At 38.2% G+C, this 19,001-nt stretch overlaps 1 protein-coding gene across 3 annotated transcripts in view; it reads right to left on the reverse strand.

The window, feature by feature from the left end:
- Nucleotides 1-19,001, reverse strand: part of homer3b (homer scaffold protein 3b) — a 68,846-nt gene that overhangs the window by 19,255 nt on the left and 30,590 nt on the right. For 2 of the 3 annotated variants that reach the window (XM_047374259.1, XM_047374261.1), the window contains 3 exons: nt 10,655-10,663; nt 6,261-6,397; nt 1,540-1,696 (listed from right to left, as the gene is read on the reverse strand). In XM_047374259.1, the coding sequence (XP_047230215.1) occupies nt 1,540-1,696; nt 6,261-6,397; nt 10,655-10,663 (303 nt within the window). The remainder of the gene's footprint in view (nt 1-1,539; nt 1,697-6,260; nt 6,398-10,654; nt 10,664-19,001) is intronic. The other variant, XM_047374260.1, reaches the window with a different exon arrangement.

Below are 19,001 nucleotides of genomic sequence, written 5' to 3' on the forward strand. Positions count from 1 at the left end.
CATAATGTCTCACTGGGCATAATGAGGCGAAAAAAGAGCCGTGATCCGACCCCTTGAACACAGGTTGGTATCGGTTAAACTCCTGGGTGAACAGGGCTCTAAGCCATGGAGTAGCATACACCCACTTTCAAATTGTGCATATATTGTATAATAGGGGCAGGGAGACAAAGGGAAGTTGTGAGTTTTTAAGGTACAACTCCAATAGAAAAAAATGTATTCATTGTACTTTCAGAGATCCGCTGGCATTTACTCAGCAATGAGGAGATGAGACAACAAAAAGAAGAGGAGAAAGCACAACCGGCAGATAAAAGTGCTTTTATCAATCTCAATTATTTATTATTGATAAATAATTATTATAATTATTGACCAAAATGCTCAGTAAAATCTGTAAAAAACAAAGTTTTGGATTTTCTGTGCATGATTCCTTCTGACTGCACTCACCAACAAACTCCCAAACATTGGTAGTGTTTTTTCCTCCACAGTAACTTGAAACTGCTGCTAGAGACACAGAAACCTCACATACATTACTGGTCAAACGTTTTAGACATACTTTCTCAGTTAATGGTTTTCTTTATGTTTATGACTATTTACAATGTATGTAGATTCTCACAGACGGCATCAAAACAGTGAATGAACACATATGAAGTTATGTAGCAAACAAAAATTTTAAAAGCACCTTAGCTGTAGCAGCCCATTTGCCAAGTACAGGGCAAGAAGGCCATGATTGCCTTCAAACTGAAATGGGATTTTCCAAATTTCGCACGATCCATAGATTTTCAACTGTTCTGAAGATCATGAAAACCCTGAGTGGTCTTAATCAACCCTACATTTGGCCTGAAAAACATAAAGTCAGGAGTCATAAAGAACTGATATTGTTTAGATGCTAGAAGATCAATGTGGGATTAGATGAGGAAAAGCTTGAGTCCACAGAAAAACCCAAGTTCTGCAAGACACTTGGAACAGGCTGAAAAACCCACAAGTAGGAACTGGAGCAGTTTTAAAAAGTTTAATATTTTCACACCGATTATCAATTTGATTATTTTTCCTGCAAACATTCATAAGTTTTTTATCAGCTAAAAATAATTTCCTGGTCGTTTTTTTCTTATAAATTAAGAGATAAACCAAGATTTGTTTTATAGATAATCATTACACATTTGTCCATCTTAAAATGTAAAACAACTGACAGATTTCACTTTAATTAGAAAAGTATAACCACAGCAACAGCACAGATGCTTCTTGAGAATGTAATTACCTCCTTAATCATGTCTAAACAACACCTAAATTCCCTCTTTGTCATCTAGGTTAGACATATTAATAAACCCTTTTTTATTAAACCAGGAAAATATTGACACAAATTAGCTATTTTTTACTCCAGGGAGCTTTTTATGCAATGTTCCTATTGACTGAATCAACCAAATCAGCAGTGTATCATTTCATTGGAAAATTATAGCCCAATATACTGACAAAAAACTTAGCCTAGGTCAGTATTTAAACAGAAACAGTTTTTAACATTGAGGTCAGGGCACCAAAGGTGGTCACCTGGTCTCGGAGGCGATCGGTCTCCTCCTGGTATTCTGCCAGCTGTTTCTTCCACTGCTCCACGCTGCTGTTGGCTTCCTGCAGTGCTGCCACCAGTTTGGCGTTGCTGTCCTGCAGAGTGAAGAGTTCAGCCTCCAAGTTGAGCTCGCACATGGACCTGTGAAGATGCAGAAATAGAGACAGGCATGTTTGGAACTAGCGCTCTGTTTTACTCCTTCTTGCTAAACAACCTTTGGTTACAAAGAGGAGCTCATTGCCATCATATATTTTGTATGGACAATGTGCCAATCAGTGCCCACCTTGGAGATGTTTAAGACCCATGTCGACAACCAATAACTCTCCTATAATCCACTGATATTCTGCACTGATGAAATGTGGTTTTGTAACTTCAGTATATGATAACAAACAAAACAGGAGGTTGCTCAGAGATGATTTGATTTGATCAGGCAGTGTAATCTTTCCCATTTCAGCTGACCGAAATAGGAAACAGAACCTTGATGGATGGAAAAAGGTTGCATTATTAAATCTTCAGTAATTAATGTACAATCAAAGTAAAGTGTATGATAGATTTGACCATTTTTATTATTATTATTTATCGCTATAATTCATCAAAAACTTTAACTACAAAGATTAATAAACTGATATGCAATGTCAGAGTAGGCAGGAATGAAATAGTTTGCTTTCTGGTACGAAATAAAAGTAGGTTGGGATGAAATGACCACCTATCAATATGAAATGGGGGGATGATTTGGTGACGGAGCGAAGTGACCCATAGCTGCCTACCTCTGCAGCCCAACAGAATCACCTGAACAAAACCTAAACCAGGAGCCAAAAACCGAGAGAAATTACCACCATAAAGTTAATTAGGCCAGTTTCAAGGCAGAACAACGTTGATGAGGCAATGATGTGAAACATTTCTAAAATGGTTTTAATTTTACAGACATTTATTGATTTAAGAAGAAATAAATATTTCTTCAGTAGTTTAGGCTTTTTTACACTCTGTTACAGTGAAAAGTAAAATAGAATCTACCAAGAGTACTTTTATGCAGTACTAAAGAATAAAACCTCTGTGGCTCAAGAATATGCAGCACCTGCCTCTTCCTCTGTGAAAGCAGACTAGCCTGGTGCAGTCTGGCTAATGCAGTCAAAAGCCAGTTAATTAACCAGCTTATCTCAGCCTGCTGAACATCCATTGTTACTCTATACAGAGCAGAACAACAGGAAGAGGTAATATTCTGCACATTTACAAAAAAACTTTTAGTAAATTCAGCGAGATTCCAGATTTTGCTTCAGTCTTCCACCACTATGGAACCACTATCTGTTAAAATATTCTACTGTTTTACCTAAAACTGACTTCAAATTTATCTCACTGCTTTTGACTGAAGTAGAGTTGGATCCTTGATTACCTTGATTGATCTTCAGCTAATAATTGCCATGAGTCTGTAAAACAGCTGACTCATTTTAGACTGACGACACTCATGTGCGTTCTCTAACTCTCTGCATGTGTATGTTTCAAGGAAAAGATAAATACATGTCAGAAAACATTGTTATAACTGTAATGATCAATATATCATTTGAGCAACTTCAACATATTGATGTTTCTTTTGTCGTTTTTAATAAGAGCCTATACATCATGTTTTTCATTTTGGCTTTAAATCTTTGTGTTTACAAAGCCATTTCTGTCAAAGGTGAAACAAGCAGCTGAGAGAGGAAGACAGAGCAGAACATCATGATTCCTTGAAGTCCTTGTGGTGTTCTCTGTCCCTCTAGACCCCAACCCGAGTTGTAAACCTATGCGAAACACTGCTGTTCTAGTTCATCCTACTGTTTTTGGTTTGGCTGACAGCTCCTGGTTTCAGCGTGAACAGCTGGAGATTTTGTCGATGGACAGCAGGATGTATGAATTATACAACTCAAAAGGAGCACACAGCAATGGCTCATCTATGAAGGGAAACCTGTGTGATCTCCTCAACATGCACACACCTAAGAGAGCACTTTGGTCAACCAAACAGTTTCTCCTCAATGATCTGAGATCAAAGGTAAAAGCGTAGAGGTGATCGAGCAATTGCTGCTCACTTGTACATGTTTGCACTGGTTAGGGTAAAGAATCATTTAAATGTCTTTTTAAAACCCATCTCTTTTCCCTGGCCTATGACTGATTGCATATGAGATGCTAAATAGTTCTTAAAGCCAAATATTGCAGAATTAAACAAGTTTACACAAAAATGTCAAACTTTGCTCAGTAACATAAAGATAGTACCCTTAAGGGCCAATTTTTACAGTTCATCTGCAAAAAAAAAAGTTTATATGGGGTTTATCTCCTCTTTAAACGCACCGCTTCTCAAATTAGAGGGATACAAATCAGAAAATGTGTAACAATTTGAAAATTTGATTCCAACATATTGTGACAACAGTGCCATACGATATTTAAGATTAAGTTGTGTCATCACAAAGGAAATTTTTCTAGTTGTTATAGCGCACAGCGGGAGGAAAACTGCAGTAACAATTCGCAGATATGATGAAAGTCATGTCGAACTGTTTATCAGAACGTGTCTTTTTAAGAACATTACGAATCCCCTACAAGTTTACAGTTGGCCGATCAGGTTTCACTCAGGTGGATCTGTCATTGGAATCATTTTGTACCACTCAGTTTTTAAAATGACACATAAAACGCAGACTGAGAGAAAGAACTAACTCATAACGGTCTTGTAAGTTAATGGCTAAGAATAAAAGTTGCTATGCTTTGAAGCAGAACTGAAGGTAATGTTGTAATTTCTTTAATTCCTGTTAGATTTCAAATTGCTGCCTCTATTGAACATGCAACAAAAGTTTTCTTGTATGGTCAGTGTTTGTTTGCATCAATGCTGTAACTTGTCCCATACCTCAGACATAAAATCCAAATGGGCCACATTTGGAATCAGCAGGTCAGACCTCTATGAAAACTGAAAACATGCCAGGAAAAGATTGATTGGTGCATCTCTATGATAAAGTTGGATAAACAAAGATGATTGAGATTAAAAACAATTTCAAATGCAATCTTTCACAAGGTCGGCTTTTGGACCACAAATACTGTATGATTTTGGTCTTACACCAGAGGGCCAGTAGGAAGTGCAGAAGGTTATTACAAGTTGTGTTAACTGTGAAAAAACACTCCATTTTTTTCTATTTTTACACAATTTCCTGCTTTTCTCAAAATATAGCTGCTTATTTTGGAAAGAAACATTTCAGGTTCTGTGTTTGTTGATCAAACCATACATGCCGTGTTTACAAAATCTGCACCAACAAGTGCCAACAAGGTCATGTGACTGTTTGCATTTGTCCAAAAAGAAATGACTTTTTGATGTGGAACTGATTCTTGTTCCCTAAAACAACTTTGTGTTCTTACAGCTGAATGCGAAAATGCTATGGAAAAGCCCCAATAATGTCATGCACTCTTTAAATAAATTACAGCTTTGTGCTTTGAGGTTAAATCGGTTCCACATTTATCTGAAGACAGGAGCTCAGAGCTCAGAGTTCACATCCTTCACTGTAAGTTCAACAATCTGGCCTTTATATCCGCTCCTGGGATGTACACATGTTTGCAGTCACTTTCTTAACTCTGACAGAAAACAAACCCAGCTCTTTCACACAAAAAAATCTGCTGCTCCTGCTTTAGTTTAATTTTAATGTGTTTTTTTATGTCTCTTTCTGTATTGCTGTCACAATTTCTGGTTATTATTTTGTTGCTCAGAACATATTCCTGCTTGTCAGGTATTGGTCCAAAACAATCAGAAAACAGGAACACAAACACTTATTATATCTCGTCTCTTCTTTGTCTTTGATTAGATAAAAATTTAAGGTAAAATGTCAATTTTACCATAGGATTTTCTGGTACAGAGCAGCATTTATGGTCTTCCAGGTCCTGAAGCAGCAAAGCAGCCCTAGATCATCACTTTACCATCACCATGTTTGACTGTCTGCAGGATTTTCTTTTCTTAAACACTGTTACTTTTACATCAGATCCAACAGGACATATGCCGTCCAAAAATATCCATTTTGTTAGTCCACAGAACTTTTTTGGAAGTCTCGGTGATACATTTTTAGGGGGGGGTATTTTTGCCCAGTCCTCTTTTTTATTATTAATTAAATCATGAAAACTGACCTGGACTAAAACGAGCACTGCCGGCAGAACTTTAGATGTTGTTTTGGGTTTGTTTTTGACCTCCGAGATGAGCCATCCATGTGCTAACTTCGATGGGCCAGCCATGTTGTCAGAAAGGTTCTATTTATGTGATTGACTGAGTTTGCATGTCTGCCAGTAATCAGGCCAGTTAACTCAGGACTTAACAAGTGAGGGTCATTAGTTTTTATTTTACATAGGGTCAGGTTGGTTTGGATAGCCTTTCCCTCAGCAAATGAAAAGTGAAAAATGACTTTTGTATTTACTGAAGAAATCTTTGTTAGATATTAAAATTAGCTTCATGATCAGAAATAATCGTATGTGAGAAAACATAAAAATATAAAACCAGAAGAAATCTGTAAGTGTCCAAATACGTCTTCACAGCAGAGTATTTAATACATTATATTTAACAAACCAACAAAACCCCAAACTGATTGTTTATTTAAAAAATGAATAGAAATATCTGAAATGGTATTTTGAAACCAGAAACAAATCTTTAACAATCAACCTTTCTTAGCTCTGGTTTAGACGTGCCCGACATGTAAACAAAGGCTTTCATTACCCTTCAGACAGCATCTTTTTGACCCGTTCCTTCTCGGCCGTAAGCTCCACTTCTGCGCTCCTGCTTCGAAACAGCTTTTCCTCTCCAGGCCCGTTAACTGTCAGCAGCGGTGGAGAGTGACGATCCTCTGACAGCTCCTACGGCGTAACATTGGGTCGAGAAAACAATACAATATCCTTATGACGCCATCTCCATTGTAGGCATGAAATAAACAGCAGAACTGAATCATACAATGAGTTTCATTACGTAAAAAATTCCAAAAAAAGATATAACAGCTTTTGTAGTGCGCCTTTCTAAGGTATGCGTGGCCCTTGACCTTTGTCACATGTTGTCACATCACAACCACAAACTTCATTGTATTTTATTAGTATTTGATGTGATAGACCACTGAGGGACAAAGTAGTGACCAGTGTAAAGTGAAAGAAAAATTACACAATTTTCTTTTTTTTTGCAAATAAAGATTTGAAAAGTGTGTATTGTATGCAGCCCCCCTGAGTCTGATACCCTTAAATAAAACCCAGTGGAGCCAATTTCCTTCACTGAGCCAACTACTGTAACCTGAGTGTGATTTAATCTCACTATGAATATAGCTGCTCTCCGAAGGCCTTAGAGGTTTGTTATAGGACATTAGTGAAAAAACGTAGGTTAGGGATAAGGTTATGAAGAAGCAGGTTTGGGTAATAAACCAATATCCCAAACTTTGAACATCTTACAGAGCCCTGTTCAATCCATCGACTGAAAATGGAAAGACTACGGCCTAATAGCAAACCAGCTAAGACCACCTAAACCGACAGGAAGGGCAAGGAGACCAATAAATGCCTTTCATTCACTATCGAACCCGGACAGTTGTGTAGAGGACTAATAGTCTCCGTATATAGGGCTCTCGCTCTACCTCCATGCCATAAACAGCCCCAGAAAACCTTTTGACAGGACAGCTATGTGTTGTGCACTCCACAAATCTGGCACTTATGGAAGCATGGCAAGAAGAAAGTAAAAAAGGGGACTGAAAGAAAGCCAAGAAAAGAATGCTTTAAAAATTTAAACAGGCCATACAGGGGTACGGCAAACATGTGGAAGATGGTTCGCTGATCGAATGACTAGGAAATTAAACTTTCTGGCTTACAAGCAAGATGCTATGTGTAGAGGAAAACAAAAACTGCACATTAATCTAACCCACCATGCCCACAGTGAAACATGGTGGTGGCAGAATCATGCTGTTGGGATGTTTATCTTCAGAAGAGACAGGGAAGCTGGTCAGAGTTGATGGGAAGATGAATGGGCTTCAGACTGTGGTGAAAGTTCACCTTCCAGCAGGAGAAGGACCCTAAACATACAGCCTGAGCTTCAATGGAATAGTCCAGATCAGTGATTCTTAAACCTTTCATGACACAAACAGATTTTAAGACCGTAGTTTGACAGAAGATGGACTTTTAGGAGCTTGTGTTTAGGCCAAGAATTGTAATTTATTGTGAGAAAGACTTGCAGATGTTACTTCAGCAACAGCATTCATTCAGGAGTGCAAAATACCAATTCACACCACACTTTCCTTTCCACATCACACTGCTTTGTCTTTGCTATAATATAAAATCCCAATAAAGTACATTCAAGTTTGAGGTTGTAATGTAAAAAGGTTCAAGGGGTGTGAATACTTTTGCAAGGCACTGTATATATCAACATCTTAATTAAAAAAAGGAAGTCTGAAGACAGTAAATCATTATGGCCTTTACTGCAGTTGTGGATGTTCTGTAGAACATTAATATTCCAACATAACTATAAACAAAAAGTACCAACTCTTTATTTTGACAAAGATCGTGTAAAATTGATAAGATCCCTTTATCATTAGTTTGAGTTAAAGTAGCCTTTAGGTCTCTTGTAGTACACCCAGATCTGTCATTGGAAGAAAGCACAAAAGACAAGGTAGCAATACAGTCCGCCGATGCTGCACATGTCCCAGCTGGGCTCCTGTAAACACGCCCCGAGCAGAACAAGCAGCCATGTGTGCAGCCCAGCTGTTTTGTCTTCATACTGCCTCGCAGGTCTAATTGGACTCAACAAGAAATTAATGACGTGCTGATTCTTGTTCTGTGGCTTAATCTGGTGTTTGAATGTGAATTAAAGTTATGTATGTGAATGTGTCACACTGCAGTTTGAGGGTCTGCTGAGAAATTTAATTTAAAGCATATCAGCAGAAGTCATTGGCTTAGAACGGCACCAAAATAGTGAGCCCGATTCTGAAATTGCACTGGTAAAATCAAAGGGTCAAGTGTCTAGGATAACTCTGGCTGGGTTTCTGGCAAGTCTTTTTCTCAGAATTAATAGAGTTCATTTAAATCGGTTGTTTGGCACTGTCTCATCTTTTAAACATAGTCTGCACATGTTTAAAAGGGTTCAGGTCAGGGCCATTCCACTACCTAAATGTCAGCCTGCTTCATCTATTCCAAAACCAGTTCTGTTGGAACATCCAATTGTATTAAACTGGGCCAAAGTTTTAACCACAACTGTTGACTTGAGATGAATTTAGATATTGTCTTCCATGTTGAATATTTCACACACTATGTGTAATTACCAGTACAACTGGGAATGAACCAGAGGCCCAGCATTATGCTACCACCACTGTGCTTAAAAAACGGTCACAGTTCACTTGGGTTTGAAAGCTTCATATAAGTCAACCAAACATATTTCTTGTTACTATGGCCAAATTTCTCAATGTTGGACTTGTATTTTCTCCAAAAGGTATCTGACTTGTCAATGTACACACCTACACATTTCAGTCAAGCTCAAAAGTGATTTTGGGGCAATCAATTATTTCCTGGTCAGTTTCCTATTAGTCTATGTTGATGTAACACTGGTTCACCACAGTGACACTGGTGTTCAGGCATCGGTTTATGATGGTGTGAGGCTTGGTGGTTCTTGGGTTGTTCCTAAACAATCTGACTTACTTCCTTTGGTGACAATTTGGGTCAGATGGTTGAAACTGGTCACAGTTAGGCATTCTAGTTGGAAAAACCTGTAGAGGTGACTTCTTAAAGCTTTCGCTGCACTTTGTTCTGGAGAAAGGTTTCATGGTCAAATGGGGCAAAAATGAAACTTCTTCTCTACAATAAAAGAAGTGTGTCTGGATATGGCAAAGTGAGGCCTCAAAAGAGAACAATGTACCTACAGTTGAGCATGGGAGTGGAGGCATCAAGCTATGGAGCTGTTTTGCTGCCAGTACTGGTAATGCTATACAAAGTGAGTGGAAAACTAAAAAAGGAGAACAACCCCCAAAATATTTAGGACCTTGATTTATCCATTCCAAAACCGTTTTTTTATTTAGAGTCAGAGTCCTGATGGGTATTCCCAAACGCAATTCTGCTGAATATCTGTAAAGGTTTGATCTTTGCCATTTAAATGAACCTAAATGATCATGCCAAAAGGAGAAATCGAATATCAAGCCAGAGTCTAGTAGAGTTGCAACTTGCTAAGAGGTATTTACCATTTAATTACTTCAACCTTGTGTAAATTAGAGAAAAGTCACAAAAATTGTGGACCCAACTCTTGTTTTTAAAAATCTCTGAAGGAGTTTGTAGTATATTCATTGCACTGTGGAAAAAAGAAAACAAAATGCATCATTAGAAGCCCCATGGACATCTATGTCCATGGTGACTGGATTTAAACTTCTGACCAGAACTGTATTTGAACCCATCACATTGTGAAACCAAGCTGATAAATTAGCTGCTTTCTTGCATAAAAACTTAAACTTGAACTCTCTGCACAGCAGAAAAAGCTTTTTATTATTCATATGAAAAAGGTTTTCCTGCACTCCCCTGAGGACTGAAGTTGGTAATCTTTTTTGTTCAGCAGATTTCTGTTTATTTTCTTCTCTGTGGACCGGTGTGGAAGTAAAACACATAGCTAAGTCCTGTGGATAATCTCTGTGTCCCGAGAGGAGAAAATTACAACTTGTGTCCACCACAGAAGCAAACAGATCAGCAGGGTGTTATCAATGAATAATTCATACCACAGATTAAGTTGAAGTCAAAGTACTTCTTTCATATATACATGCTCTCTGAGAGACTGTTATAAAAAAGCAGACACATCAAAGCAGTGTCTGGCAAAACCAATAAGTTATAGAGAAACATCTGTGTGCTCTGCTTTCAGTAGGCGTATGAACCAAAAACTGTACATATCTAAATTATACATACAAATACACTTACATCCTGTATCGCTGTTATTGCTTCCACCTGCCACTCGTTTGCTGCAGCTAACTTTCCCCTGAAATCAACTTTGATCAGAGTAAAGATGAAATATTAAGCCTGATAGGCCATGCAACATTAACCCTGCCATCCAACTGAAACTCTAAGAGGCTTTTTATTGTTCTTTGATTGTTGTGTGGAGTGTTGGCTGTCACGCACCTGCGAGAGCTGAGATGGATGAACATATCCCAAGATGCAGCAGGAGGGGGGAAGAAAACAGGAGAAAAAAATCATTTAGATAAAAATAACCACAACAAGCGCTTTAACAACACAGTGATCCATCTGTTTGTCTTGCACTGGACATCTTTGGTTCTGCACAGAACAGAATTTGAAGTTACGGGCCGCTCTCCTTGTTTTGACTGAAATGTAATCCTACAGTAATATCAGCGGCTAAAGTCAGTCATGAACAAGGAAGGCATAAATAACACAAAACTGATTCAGTTATTTTGGGTATTTTTTAATGTGTACCATCAATGTAAATTTACATGATGCATGTCTAATGCTTAATAGTGTTTTAATGTCAAAACGGCCTTGATCCATTGAGTCCTGGGGTCCAGTAGACCCCTAAATGAGGGCTGTGGAGTCTGGCACCAAGATACTGGCAGCAGATTCTTTAAGACCTACAAGTTAGGTGGTTGAACTGCCATGGATCACATATGTTTGTCAAATACATCCCACAGATGTTTGACTGGATTAAAAGCTGGAGAAACTCCGGGTAGAGTTGGAGCCCGTGTTGAACCCCATGACCGTGGCGCCTGTTCACTGAAGGTTCTTGCTTGGGGGGACTAGTGGTGAATAGATACTGAACACTACAGACTAGAAACCACCTAAAACTGCAGTTTTAGAGATGCTCCGACCCAGTAGTCTAGTATCACAATCCTTACACTTAACCACTTTTGCTGTTTCCTTCTTCCACATTACCCTAAAGAACACACTGAGAGAAAAAGGACTCCAAACTTTGATAAGGGCACTTCAAAACCCTCTTTTATGGGGTGGAGGGGTCGGAGATTCAGAGCTGGACCTGCTGGTGCTGTCCCGCTGCACATCCCAAGTGTGCTTAAGCTTCAGGTCACGTAATAATGGCTGAACATTCTCCCTCAGGATTTCTGGTACAGAACATGAATTCATAGTTCCATCAACTACAACAAGTTATCCTGGTGCTGAAGCAGCAAAGCAACTGCTTGAGGACCTACAGTAGACCACCACACTACCATCACCATGTTGACTACTGATATATTGCTCTTTTTTGTCAGATGTAACAGGATGCACACCTTGCAAAAAGGTCTGTCAACAGAACATATTCCTAAAAGCCTTGAGGATCATCAGGATTTCTCTTGACAATCATGACGGGCTTTTGTGTTCTTTTTGGCCAGCGGTGATTTGGCCTTGGAACTCTAACTTAGTGGCCATTTTTGCTCTCCCAGTGTTGAATCATGAACTCTGACCTTGACTGAAACAAGTGAGGCCTCCACTGTATTAGATGTTGTTCTGGGTTCTTTTGTGACCTCCTGAATGAGTCGCCAATGCGCTCCTGGAGTAATTTTGGTAGCGTGGCCACAGTTTTACGTCACCACTGTTCTACATTTTCTCCATTTGTGGAAAATGACCATCACTATACTAAATGATTCTAAAACCCTTGCCAGACTAATAGATAAAGCCTTTATTTCTTGTCTGTTCTTGAATTTCCTTTAAATGAAGACGTGATGTGTTGCTTTTTGAAATCTTTTAGCCTGCTTCATGTTGTCAAACAGGTTCTATTTAAAAGATTTCTTGATTGTTAAGGTCAGGCAGTAATTAGGCCTGGGTGTGGCTAGTGAAATTGGTGTGGTTAATCCATGTGAATTCATGATTTGGTAAGTTTGGATTTCTCTTTTCCTTTTTATAAATAAAATCCACATTTAAAACATGCTTTTTGTAATTGTTCTGGCTAGTAAATTGACAGGGGTGATCACTGCCCCCCGGCCCCCCGTTGGTGGCGCCCCTGAGTGGTGAGGATGAAAGGATGATGGAAAAGAAAGAAGAGCATGGGGAGATTATCACTGCAGTATTGTTATTGTATTAATATTTATAGATAATATTATTACTGCATGTTTTCTTACTATTGCACAGAATTAGTATAATCTACAACGTAACACTGATGGTATCAACTGATAGTTTAATATTTAAACAGCCTTCCTGAGAGCTTTTATCACGATGTCTCTGCAGTGCTGTTTGTCTTAAGTACATCCACACTCTTTACTTATTTATCCCAGCATCAGTCCACATACCCCCCCCAGCTTCATAAACTTACTGTTTCTACACCCTGTGTTTCATTGAGACCCATTTTACTTATTCATCCACTTGGACCCTCCTTCACTCACCTGTCCCACCCACTAGACAGCACACCTGCACTCACACGCAGCTTTAAACCTCTTTAGGTTTTTTTAAAGCCTTTAGAGTCAGTGGTTTAAATATTGATGTGTTGTTTTTTGCATCCCTCCCTTTCTGCCTCGGCATATATTCAGTCATTTCAGGAGGGAACAACAGACATACCAGCTGTAGCCTTTCATAAGAGGGAGATTATGCTGTTTATTTACATTTACTGTGGATCTCAATGGTTTTCAGCCTGTTTCTGTAAACAGAACATCAGAGCTGGATGCTGTTCAACTCTACAGATATAATAAGACTGATTGTTTCAACTAAATTAAAGCCTAAACTGAAGCTCATTTATCTTTTTGCTGAAAGTTGAAATTAAATTTATGCATACAATAGTTGTACGTCCATGTTTACTGAGGCCAAAATTATACAAAAATCTGCCTTCTACATCCATATGTATTTTGTTCTGTATATTAACCAACCCCTAATAAAAGAAGAAAATACCAGTGCTTCTTTTAATTTCTATTACAAAAAGCAGGTTTAACTTCATCTAATACTAGAAGTAATAAAACCAAATGACACAACATGATTAAAACCTCTATATAAATATAACTGCTCTCAGAATATCTAACTCCTGATTTTAGAGGTACCATTTGTCCTTTTTCATTCTCATTTGACTGACTCCTCCATCTCCTGTTTGAGCTGTGTAAATACGACTGAAAGATGGAGCTTTACTGCAGGCAGATCCCCTGCTGCCGCTCGCATATCAGAGGCAGAACATGCACTCTGCGAAGCCTGAAGCTCGAAAGATACGGCTCTGCGAGGCTGTGGACCCTCCTCACTGGCCACAACTTTTACTGAGCTATTTGTTATTATTAATTCACTCTATGCTTAATTCTTCACATGTGAAATAGGCATTAATAAGTGAACATTTCATCAAAAAAAGATTAATATTTAATGGAGTGTTCTATTTTTTCACATGACTGTACATGTCATGGCTTTGAGAGAAACCAACAGGTACATTAGAGCTCAAACCTGAAAAAGACTGAGAAAAACTGAGAATATCAAAAATAGTAAGAATATTTCCAAGCGCTTGTAGAAAATTCTAAACTGCTTTCACACATTTGCAATTGTTTATGAAGTTCGTAAGGAGTATTACAGCCATAGTGAAACAGCTATGTATATTTGCCTCTGTACCCCAGAAATTCACAATCATAAGTTCACAGAAAGCATCATCGGCTTTAAGATCAGATTTATATTTCCAGTTTTTATTCTTGTTTTCGTCAGTGTTTTTTCCCCTCGCTATGAAGTACTAAAGACAACTTTATGGTAGCCCATTGATTAAGATAAAAGCTGCTGTCTATAACCACTCCGTCCCTACATGCTGTACACACCAAGAGTCTGTTTATGTAAGATGGGTTTTCACAGCTGGAGTTTGTCTGGAGTGGCATTTAGATAAAGGATGTGACATTTTTTTTGTTTATATCACAGCAGTAAAAGTTGAAAATAATCCCATCCAACTCATAATAATGACTGTTGTTGTGATGGTGATAATTATAAATCCCGGTTAAAAAGAAGGAAAGAACGTTACAGGATTTGTTGTTTTTTCAATTATTTTGGTTCATTAGAGGTCCTACTTGTTTTTTCATTGTACAGCTTTCTCGATGTTGATATTCGAATCAGGTCTGAACTTTGACTAAACATCATGGCTCCTCAGCCAGTCCTTTATAGATCTGCTGCAATACTTGAGATCTGAACAAAAACTGAAAATAAAAAGCCGTCCAAGTTCAAAGAACTTTCTAAGATCTTCAAAAAGCCCTAAAATAATACCAATCAAAACCAACTGACAATAATATTTAAAAAATGGGGCTAATTGAAAGCTAAATATTAAGGAATGAGGGATGACTGAACCCTTCTGCATAATAGTGTAAGTAGACAGAAAATCTAAAGGTGTCAAGGTCCCATGGCTGCAAAAAAAGCCTAAATCATCATTTCTATTTCAGCGCTTGACAGCTGGTATGAGATGCTTGTGCCAACATGCTGTGTGAGAGTTTTATATAAAGAGCAGTAAATTATAGCCAAACAGCTCAACTTTAGTCCCAACATTGTTGTAAAAATACTGCACATTGTTTAAGGCAGGGCCAGTCTTGGGTAAAAAAAACAGTTTCACATTTTCATAGTAATTCCACACACAAAAAAAATAAATCTGTAAGATGATCTAATTTGTTTTATTTGGGTCTGTAACACTACCATAACTTTAAGAATGTTTGGTTTGAGTACATGTTTTTATGTTTTGCTTAGAGCTTTCTTCCATGATATAATGTCAGTGAAAAACACAGCAATTGTTGTTTATTTAACATGAAAATAATTGTAAAAAATCTTTTAGAAAGCTACAAAATATCCCAAATTACATGCAGCAATCATGCAACATCGCAAGCCTGTCTCAGCATATAGTAGTACCAAAAATAGCTCAACCCTAATCATGCAGCTCCCTCCACACTTCATGGGTTTTAGCACCTTGGTCACTACAATCTATTTCAGGTGCAACCAGCAAGGCAGTGAAGTTTGATCTGACTGGTCAAATATTTTAGTGGCAAGCAAAGTCTGACTGAATGGACTTTTGAACTTTTTACAGACATACTGTAAAAGACTAAATTATTCTGTCTTTTTCCAAATGTGCTCTCATGAACTTTGCTTTTTTACAAGTTAACTGAAGAATGAGTCAAAGATTAAACTTTTGTTTTTTTGCCACTAAGTCAGAAGGTCTGACATCTGGGTAAATGTGTTTAAACATGCAATTGGAAATAATGTGGGTAAAATCGACACTAACGACCTGGAGAGAAGTGGTAAAAACAAATAAATTAAGTAAAGAAATGAAAACACTAAGTTGGTTAGCATATGATAAAAGCTTTTTACCAAATAGTACTGACTCCAGATTTTAAGACCTGGATAACAAAAGGTATAAAAGTAAATTTTCAGATTGTAAAAGATAATCAAATGGAAAGCTTTGACACATTACAGAAAGGTTTTAATTTAGAAAAAGAAGATTTCTATAGATACCTACAAATAAGAAATTCTTATAATCAGGAAATCAAACAAAACACAGGCCAACATACTCCACTAATTGAACTAATATCAAAAGCTTATAGATCAAAACTTGCAGGATGAATAATATCGCAAATAAACAAGAATATTACAAATTTTAACTAGATATATCATTTCAACTAGATATATCAAGGATAAGTGGGAAAATGAAGCAGGACTTGTTATAACTGATGAAGAATAACTGACAAAGTGATGCACAAAATCTTATATCTGGAAAGAATTTTGCTGGAAAAGTGCATCATGCTATTTTATTACCCCACATCAGAGTGCTCATTTTTCACAAGGAAACAGCCAAATCTGGATAAACTGTGGATGCTAGACTTCACATCATTATCATGTACTCTGGGATTGCCATATATATTATAATATTAGTTAAACATATTTTCCAAATCTATATTCCACCATATTTTAAAGCCATGTTTCTGGGCTATAAAACTTAAACAATGCAATCACTAGATGGTTGTCTCTGGAATATGCTTACAGCAGCAGGGAAAAAAGCAATTACAAAATTGTGGAGGGTACAGAAGGAACCGACCATCCAGAAATGGACTCACATAGTAGTGGATATTTACAAAATGGGAAAAATAAACTTCACAGTCAATTTAAAGATGAACATATTCTTTAAACACAGGAATAAAGGTGAAAAGTATGCAGAGCAAAAGATGCCGGAAATGATACTAAATACTTGTGTTAAATGAATAAGAATAATACGCATAGACAGGATGCACTTAAGAGTTATGGTTTGTACTTTAGTAACAAGATGCTCTGACCTAATATGTCTCATTGTTGAATAATATTTTAATATAATGCAGTTTCTATTATAGTTAACCTCTCTGGCTGCTCATTTGTTTTCTTGTCATATACAGGGGTTGGACAATGAAACTGAAACACCTGATTTTAGACCACAATAATTTATTAGTATGGTGTAGGGCCTCCTTTTGCGGGAATGACATATAAAAGTCCTGCACAGTGGTCAGAGGGATTTTAAGCCATTCTTCTTGCAGGATAGTGGCCAGGTCACTACGTGATACTGGTGGAGGAAAACGTTTCCTGACTCGCTCCTCCAAAACACCCCAAAGTGGCTCAATAATATTTAGATCTGGTGACTGTGCAGGCCATGGGAGATGTTCAACTTCACCTTCATGTTCATCAAACCAATCTTTCACCAGTCTTGCTGTGTGTATTGGTGCATTGTCATCCTGAAACACGGCACCGCCTTCAGGATACAATGTTTGAACCATTGGATGCACATGGTCCTCAAGAATGGTTCGGTAGTCCTTGGCAGTGATGCGCCCATCTAGCACAAGTATTGGGCCAAGGGAATGCCATGATATGGCAGCCCAAACCATCACTGATCCACCCCCATGCTTCACTCTGGGCATGCAACAGTCTGGGTGGTACGCTTCTTTGGGGCTTCTCCACACCGTAACTCTCCCAGATGTGGGGAAAACAGTAAAGGTGGACTCATCAGAGAACAATACATGTTTCACATTGTCCACAGCCCAAGATTTGCGCTCCTTGCACCATTGAAACCAACGTTTGGCATTGGCATGAGTGACCAAAGGTTTGGCTATAGCAGCCCGGCCGTGTATATTGACCCTGTGGAGCTCCCGACGGACAGTTCTGGTGGAAACAGGAGAGTTGAGGTGCACATTTAATTCTGCCGTGATTTGGGCAGCCGTGGTTTTATGTTTTTTGGATACAATCTGGGTTAGCACCCGAACATCCCTTTCAGACAGCTTCCTCTTGCGTCCACAGTTAATCCTGTTGGATGTGGTTCGTCCTTCTTGGTGGTATGCTGACATTACCCTGGATACCGTGGCTCTTGATACATCACAAAGACTTGCTGTCTTGGTCACAGGATGCACCAGCAAGAAGTGCACCAACAATTTGTCCTCTTTTGAACTCTGGTATGTCACCCATAATGTTGTGTGCATTTCAATATTTTGAGCATAACTGTGCTCTTACCCTGCTAATTGAACCTTCACACTCTGCTCTTACTGGTGTAATGTGCAATCAATGAAGACTGGTTACCAGGCTGGTCCAATTTAGCCATGAAACCTCCCACACTAAAATGACAGGTGTTTCAGTTTCATTGTCCAACCCCTGGATATAGAAATAACACTTCAACAGATTTGCTTGTTCTTTTGTATCCACTGAATGACTTGAATGACAGATGATCCACTAACAATCAGAAAGAGCCAGTTTGACCTGACTAGTTGGTCAAATTTTGAAGAATTTAAAATTTATGTTTCCCTATTCATGAAAAACACCAAAACTAAGAACTCTATTTCCAATGTATGAATGTGTCAACCAACAGCATGCACTATGATGCACATTTTTAAGGGTAACAAAAGACCGGTTAGTGCCATATGCAGTACTTTCATGCATACATGAGGATAATCAGGTAATTTTCTAATGCAGCTGGATTCAAAACTCCTACGTCCATTAATGAATCTGCACCAATTTCATATTCTTTAGACAAAATGACATAATAATCAGAATAAGTCAAACTGGAATCAGCACGCCAGACCTCACAGATAAATAGAAACCAGTATCACCCCATTGCCCCATGGGTGCATCTCAAGGTGGAATCTGTGATTGTATAGTAGAAATAGCTTCATTCATAACAGTTTTATCTCTCAGCAATAGAAAGCTGCTTATGCTATAATGTAATCTAGGTGGCACACACTCTAATGTTAGTGGCTGAGAATATTATTATAGAGGCTGGGGTTATTCTTGCAGCCACGTCTCCAGAAAACCCACTTAGAGCGGTCCATCCAAATCCATCATCCAGGCCATTAATGTAGGAAGTTTATCTGTTTCTTATTTAATTTAAAGGCAATTAAATGAGGGGAATGAAAATATAGCATCATGGATGAAACTCAGCAAGAAAATGTCACAAAATAAGTTGATCTTGAACCTGTTAATCTTTCATATACTTCTGTGTGGCTCATTTCTGCAACAACATCCTGGGAAAAGCACCCCAGCTTTGTTTCAAACAAGTACTACCACACGGTGGCCATTAAATGTCACACACTGTCAT

The sequence above is a fragment of the Girardinichthys multiradiatus genome, chromosome 9, assembly GCF_021462225.1.
Source record: "Girardinichthys multiradiatus isolate DD_20200921_A chromosome 9, DD_fGirMul_XY1, whole genome shotgun sequence".
NCBI classification, from domain to species: Eukaryota; Metazoa; Chordata; class Actinopteri; order Cyprinodontiformes; family Goodeidae; genus Girardinichthys; species Girardinichthys multiradiatus.